The sequence below is a fragment of the Oryx dammah genome, unplaced genomic scaffold (assembly GCF_014754425.2).
Source record: "Oryx dammah isolate SB20612 unplaced genomic scaffold, SCBI_Odam_1.1 HiC_scaffold_3, whole genome shotgun sequence".
NCBI classification, from domain to species: domain Eukaryota; kingdom Metazoa; phylum Chordata; class Mammalia; order Artiodactyla; family Bovidae; genus Oryx; species Oryx dammah.
Genome location: NW_024070187.1, coordinates 89,827,570 through 89,835,135, shown reverse-complemented (window position 1 = coordinate 89,835,135; position 7,566 = coordinate 89,827,570). Strand labels below are relative to the sequence as shown.

Sequence of the window (7,566 nt, the reverse complement as noted above, 5' to 3'; positions counted from 1 at the left end):
TCCAACCCTTCCTGTATAATTTTATTATATTCATTATACAACTTATCCCTCATCCAGGTGACCCGCTGTGTGTGCTGAAGGCTGCTAATGCTGATGGTTTCACATCTCTTACTATAAACTACCCATTTATGTGAAATGGAAAGAAATAAAGTATGCAGAAATTCCCTTGCATGGGAGAGTAGGGTTTCCCCTAGCACAATTAAGTTTCTGGCCAGTTTAGCTGGATCAACTAAGACCACCAGCCAATCAGATTTTAGGAGGGAAATGGATTTCCTAAATAAATATGATTTCAAAGAGCATGTTCTCTAAAGACTTTCCAATAAAGGAGTGACTCACTAGAACAAATACAGGAGTGATTTCACTCTACCAATATGAAGAAAAGTGCTCCTCTCTTTTTGTGTATCATCTTCCTGACTCTGACTGGAGTTCAAGGTAAGGGATTATAAGTTATATTAAGTTGGTAAAGTCAGAGATGTAAATTGCTATAAAAGCCTTTTGACTTGCATTGCTTTGCATGCATGAGAAAGTGATGTGAGTCACTTGTGGGCAGTTATCCAAAGTTCATATCTTGGATGGACCTGCCAGGTCAAATACAAGTCTTCTCAGTCTACGTGTGTGAATTCCTGGCATGCAGTAGGTGTTCAGTAAATGTTTGTTGAACTGTTTGGTAATGAGATGGAAGACTTTGTCTCCTCAATAATTTTTGCCACCCTGACAGAGTTTGTTGATAAGTATGTCTGTGATTAACCAATTAAGTATCTGATAATCAGAGAGGTTGCTCCTCAGGAACAACCTTTACTAACTACCTTTGTTATTTGTGGCAAATTAATGAGTTTTTCTGTTTCCCTGGTGGCTCAGAGGGTAAAGTGTCTGCCTGAAATGCAGGAGTCACGGGTTCAATCCCTGGGTGCGGAAGATCCCCTGGAGAAGGAAATGGCAACCCACTCCAGTATTCATGCCTGGAAAATCCCATGGATGGAGGAGCCTGGTAGGCTACAGTCCATGGGGTCGTAAAGAGTCGGACTTTACAACTCTTTTGTGACTTTTCTTTCTTTCTCTCTTTCTTTCTCTCCTCTCTCTATCTCCCTCCCTCCCTCCCTCTCTCTCCCTCTCTCTCTCTATTGAGCTTTTCTAGACTTCAGTTCCCTCAGCTGTAAAATGGAGATTATATAATTAAGCTTTTTCTACCTACTACTAAATGAAAAAATTAAGGAATGAAAATAGTATATTTTAAAGAGTTTTTGAAAGTTTAAAGCACTACTGAAAAGCAAGGCAGTGCGGAAGATTAGGGTTAGTGGTAATTAGTTACTATAAGTAGACCTTTTTATTGAAACTAACACCAACTCCATTTCACTAAGGTCAGATTAAAAAATGGCTTTGGAAGGTGTTTGAGAAGCTATGGTCTGCATAACACACATGAATTAGGTATACATGTATCTGACCTATGATAGGCATTTATTGAATATTTTAAAAATCTCTTTTCCTAAGGTTGTAAAATATGATATGAAGTGGCAGTGTTAGTCCCTCAGTCATGTCTGACTCTTTGAGACCCGATGGACTCCTCTGTCTGTGGGATTCTCCCAGTAAGAAGAACCCTTGAAGAAGGGAATGGCTACCCACTTCAGTATTCTTGCCTGGAGAATCCCATGGATATAACACCATGGAGATAACACCTCCTTCAAAATCTTGTGGTAATGATTGAAAGACACTCAGTAGATGATAGTAATAATCATTACTAAATCAAATGTATCATTTTGGTGGATCACCAAAATGAAGACATAGCTTTAAATTGATGTTTTCCACCCTCTGTTTTTCCCTTAGGAATCCCAGCAATAAGGAATGGACGCTGTTCCTGCATCAACACCAGCCAAGGGATGATCCACCCAAAATCCATAAAGGACCTTAAACAATTTGCTCCAAGCCCTTCTTGTGAGAAAATTGAAATCATGTAAGTAAAAACTCATTCAACACATATCCAGCATTAAATTTAATGTGAGTACTACCCTGGGAATACTTGCTCATTCAGACATTTAAAATGCAGATGGTTGCCCCTCCATAAATCTGGTAAACTTCTTTCTTTTCTTCTAAAAAAATAAGCAATTTCTGGTAAAGATAAGGAACCAAGGATGATATATTACCAAAGTACTATGTGTTCATTGAAGAAAATGTTTAATGTAAATTACCCAAAAGAAGAAATTAAAAATTCTCTAAATTCTACCATCCAGTTATTCTCTTGGTATATATGCACACTTTTGCTTTGTGTGTACATATATAGATACAAAACATATATGTATACACAATATATGTACACAAAAACAAAATCATATACCATATACATTTTTGTAAGCTGCTTTTTCATTAGCACTATATCATGAACTTTTCTTCATGTCAGTAAGTCTTGTGTAATAACATCATTTTTGCTAATAATGTCATTTTTAATGACCAAATTTTATTCTATTATATGCACATATCATAATCTATATGACCAATACCTAAATGTAGGTCAATTTTTTTGCTATTAAAAAAGTTACTATATCAATATTATTTCTTTAATTCTCTCCTATATTAATATTTTTCTAGAGATTAGAATTGGTAGGTTAAAGATGTGTGTGTTATTCACTGAGTCGTGTCTGAGTCTTTGTGATCCATGGACAGTACCCCACTAGCTTCTCTGCCCATGAAATTATCCAGGCAAGAATACTGGAGAACTAGGGATCTTCCCGACCTGGGCTGCTGCATTGCAGGAGAATTCTTTACCATCTGAGATACAGGGAGCCTAGAATTCCAGACTAGGTTAAAGATATGCATATTTTAAGTTTTTTTGAAGCCTAAATCAAGGATGATATATAGAATGACTCCTTTTATTCTTAGATTAGTCAGAAATTAAAAGAAAAAAGTCCTTAAATTATTCCTGGAGAGTCTAATGTAATTTTAAAAACTCAACCAGTCCATTAATCTTGTCTTAGGAAAACATTTTATTATGTTTTAAGTTGTTTTACTAGAAAATTTAGTAAAATTCATGCTCATTTTCCTTGTTTGGGGAGGAAAGTAGACATATTGGCAACTTTTCTATTTTATGTTTTCACTTAAACATAAATAGCTTTTTCTAGTGTAACAGAACCAATATTATCTTTAGATATAAGTTCTCCCATTGCATACACCTGTTGGATTTTTTAAATTTAGGGTTATGTGCTATCCTAGAAATGTATCTAAGTCCCCCCAGTCTCTTAAAAAAATGAAAAGGCAGGAAAAAGACCGAAGTCCCAGATGCTACAAATATATTTTAATTAGGGAATTGAATTCTTTGGATAAGAGAAAGCATTTTAATCATTAAAAGTTAAAAAAAAAAAAAACTTAAAAGTAAAAAAAAAAAAAACAACTTGTTGCTGTTTCTTTGGTAGTGCTACAATGAAGAATGGGGCTCAAGCCTGCCTAAACCCAGATTTACCAGAAGTGAAAGAACTGATTAAAGAGTGGGAGAAACAGGTGGGTGAAAAAGGAAAAAAATTTTCTTTCTTTTAAAAATTAACTTTGGAAGTCAAAGAATTATGGAGTGCCTTTAAGGTTACATTTTTCATTCATGTTATTGTGCTACCATTTTTTTTCCCCTAGAATGTGGAATTGTATTCCTTCTTATGGTATCACTTGTGTATCTCTTCCACTAGAATGTGTGTTCCATGTGGGTAGAGTGCTTGTCTTTCTTATCCAATATAGTACATACATATTGACTGGTAGGTTGTGAGGATAGGGAATTCCCTGGTGGTCCAGTGTTTAGGACTCAACACTTTCACTGCCAGGGCCCAGGTTCAATCCCTGATTGGGGAACTATCTCATAGCATAGCTAAAAAAAAAAAAAAAATAGGTAATGAGATAAAGTCTCTTCCTGCTGTAGCAGATTCACTGACAATCAATTATAGTATAATGTGGAAAATATAAAATAAAGATATGTATAATTATCTTGAAGATAATAGAGGAAAGAGTAATTAACTTTGCCAAAGGAGGGGGATAAGGAGAAGGTGTTAAGGAAGACTTTTCATATCAGGTTTCATATCAGGTGGTTTGATTTGGATGTTGAAGAATAAGTAGTTCACTGGGAGGGTAAGGACAGCATGAAAAAAAAGACTAGAATCATGAGAGAGGTCACGGTGCTCAGGGAACCTTGAGTAGTATGGCTTGAGTTTGTGTGGAGGAAAGGAAGGGACTGAGGTAGAAAAGTAGACCAGGACAAAGCCAGAGGAATCCTGTTTGAAATGCTGAGGGGTTAAGTTCGAAGAGGGCCACAGCATATGTAGATAGGAGCTTGGTTCTGGACTCTGACAGAGGAGCAGTTCTGGCACATACCAGCTATGCAACTTTGGCCAAGTCACCTGCTCCGAGCCTCCATCTCCTTGTCTGTAAAAATTGGATGATAATCCAACCTGTCAGAAAACGATAGTCATTCAGTCATGTCTGACTCTTTGCAACCCCATGGACTGTAGCCCACCAGGCTCCTCTGTCCATGGAATTTTCCAGGCAAGAATACTGGAGTGGGTTGCCATTTCCTACTCCAGGGGATCTTCCCAACCCAAAGACTGAACCCAGGTCTCTTGCATCTCCTGCACTGGCGGAGATTCTTTACCACTGTGCCACCTGGGAGGCCCCACAGTTGGTAGAGGTAGGTCATAAGCAAGGTTGGAGTCGGGGTAGCCAAGAAAATGGGCAAAAGAAAACCAGTTAGAAGGCTATTGCTTCTTCATCGAAATAACTGAAATAGAATCAAAAGGAGCCTCTCTGAGAGTGATGCAACTTTAAACTGGTTATGAGGATGAATAAAGACCACAGTCTAGAGAGTCCAAATATAATATAAGGAAGGAAAAATGGTAAGATAGAGCAACACTAACCCCCCCCCCCCCCCCCCCCCCCTTTTTTTTTTTTTTGCTGTCTCCTCACAGGTCAACCAAAAGAAAAAGCAAAGGAAAGGGAAAAAATATAAAAAAACCAAGAAAGTTCCAAAAGTTAAAAGATCTCAACGTCCTTCTCAAAAGAAGACTACATGAGCTCCCACTTCACCAACCACTATCATGTGTTAAAACAGGTTCTTTTTAACTCACTGAAATAATTCCTGAAAGGGATGGCATCTTAATACAAAAGCTTGTTGATCTGACTAGAAAATTTAAAACATTATTGTGTAGTTGTAATTAAATCTAGAAAATTGCTTTTCAAAATCCAAATGTGAACAGTTGTTAGAGGCTATAGTTTGTCTTTGTTCTTCCACCTCCGACCTCTGAATTTCCTCATGCTCAAGCCCACAGTCTTAGCAACACCCACATCTGGACAAATGTCCTCACAACTACAGCCCACACACAACAGCTGCCCGGGAGAGCAGCTGCAGGCTTCCCAGGCCTCCAGAGAACATCCTGAGGCCCAGGTCAGCAGGTCCCCAGCCAGGCAGTGTGCTGGCAAGCAAAGCAGTTTGGAGTCGAGCTGGGCCTTGCCAAGCTGCTGTAGCTGTCAGCATCTCTATTTGCATCAGCCTGTGGGCCTCATATACAGTGTATCCGAGAGATTCCTGCAGGTTATTTCTCTTGGCGGGGGGAGGCGTCACCACTGAAGACCCCTAGCACTTGGCTTTCAGAACCTTCCATCTGGTGTTGTGAAACCATGTGACTCCATCTCGCCTGCCCACGCTGACCGCTTCATTCCTTCCTGTTCCCTTTGCTTCAGTCAAGCCAGCTCCTCACCATCTTCCCATGGTTCAGTGTCCACCCCCTCTACCACACAGGTCACATCCTGCCTCACCTGGGTCTACAGCTTTCTCACTCTTCCCCCAATAGCCCATGGAAATATTTCCTTCCCCTCACACATACTCGCTTCATCCAGTCTTCAAGGGGCATTTTCATCCTGCCTCTGCAACAAAATCTTTCCACTTGGATGTTTTTAAGACTCCTATTTTGCTGGTGTTCAACACCATACAGGTGAGCACTTCATTGCTTTCTATTTTTTCACTTGTTCATTTTAATTCTCCAACAAGATTGTCAGCTCCTTGAGGGCAGGGAGCACAGTTTATTTCCCTGAATCTGCCACCATGCCTAATATACTGTGGAACTAGGTTTTGAATCATTTCTTAATTGCAGTTGTTACAGGTAGGAGGACAATAGACCGTTTCCTCAAAGCAGGAGGAGTTAACTGGCTACTCCATGTAGTCTAACCCTGGTAACATCTTTTATTCATTATCTTCAGGCCGTTATCACTTCAAGGACTGAGGGTGATGCAACATCCTTGTTTTTTTTCTTCTTCTTTGAGTGTGTGTTAAACAGCTTTAATCTCAGTCATTGCGGCTTCTCAGCACAGTAAGAAATATTGCACGTATTCAACATGTTTTGTTCTGGGGATGCATCCTTGTTTTATTGTGACAGGATGTTAACTTGGCCTCTCCAACGGATAAGAAGGAAACATTTAAATCATTTGTGGATATTCTAAACTGTTTTTAATTAAATATACAGGACACCTGGAATCATAGAATCTTAACAATGGAAAGGCACTTGGGAGACCAGCCAGTGTCTAACCTTTCCCCACAGAAAATAAAAATTCCTTCAGTACCGTTCCTGACAAGCCTCAGTTTTCCAAGATCTGACAAGAAAGTCACCAAGATCCTTTTGAAAACTCATTTTAGGTAAATGTGAATTTCATTGTCAGTTTAACTTGTTTCCAGGTTTGTGAATATTGTGATTATCAATAACCACACCAGCTCTCATGAAGAGAGTATTAAGTCACCAAGTGCTAGAGGGAGCAGTGAATCCTGTTAGTGGAGGCATGGATAGTGCCCAGTGAGCCTCTGCAGGGCTTGGAAACCCTCTTAAAGAGGACGTTTCATCCACTGCATAAGAGAGGATGTCAGGCCAGTCTTGTTTCTCAAATGTTGTCGCTCCTTACACAGCAGATGATTTTCATTACTGCCCAGTGGCGATCCCAAACAGCTTCTTAACTAGTCATGAGACTCTTAGCTCCTTTCATGTAACTCCCCTGAAAAATCTAAATGTTCCATAATCTGAGCGTTTGACCCAGTTACCTTGCATCTTACTGCTAAAGTGGTCAGTATATCACTAATACCCAAAGACTACATGTTTTGACTAAGTTAGTTATGACATATATATATCATTTATGTATATACATATATGCTCTAAGCAAATATTAATTCAAAGCAGAATTGACATCTATACTCTGTACTTTGAAATATTTTCTTTGTTAAGACAATGCTATCAGCAGCTATACTCCATAAGAAATAATTTTTAAAAAATTTTAAAAAGACAATGCTATCAATAAATGGACCATTGATCAGAAAAAAGTCGTGATTTTTTTAATGTTGTGAATATGTGCCTCAACTATTACATGTTTAACAGTAATTCTCATGTGTCCTTATTCATTTGCTTTCATCTCAAATAAGGTGTAATTGAGATAAATACATGGAAGCTCTTTAAAGGGCTCTTTGGAGACAAAAAATAACTTCACAGAAAATTTGACAACATGCCTTATAACAACATTGACTTACAAGAGTTATATGGATGCAATTTATTTCCTAATCCTCAA

General features: G+C 38.5%; 1 protein-coding gene across 2 annotated transcripts; it reads left to right on the top strand.

The window, feature by feature from the left end:
• The first annotated feature begins 295 nt into the window (after window positions 1-295).
• CXCL9 (C-X-C motif chemokine ligand 9) lies at window positions 296-7,324 on the top strand. 2 transcript variants are annotated; one of them, XM_040237099.1, is made up of 4 exons: window positions 296-432; window positions 1,822-1,948; window positions 3,402-3,486; window positions 4,932-7,324. In XM_040237099.1, the coding sequence occupies exons 1-4, from the start codon at window positions 372-374 to the stop codon at window positions 5,034-5,036; spliced, it is 378 nt and encodes a 125-aa protein (XP_040093033.1). In that variant the 5' UTR covers window positions 296-371; the 3' UTR covers window positions 5,037-7,324. The 2 variants fall into 2 exon arrangements, with proteins under 2 accessions (XP_040093033.1, XP_040093034.1); XM_040237100.1 differs by lacking the exon at window positions 296-432 and adding an exon at window positions 1,494-1,691.
• The last annotated feature ends 242 nt before the right edge of the window (window positions 7,325-7,566 follow it).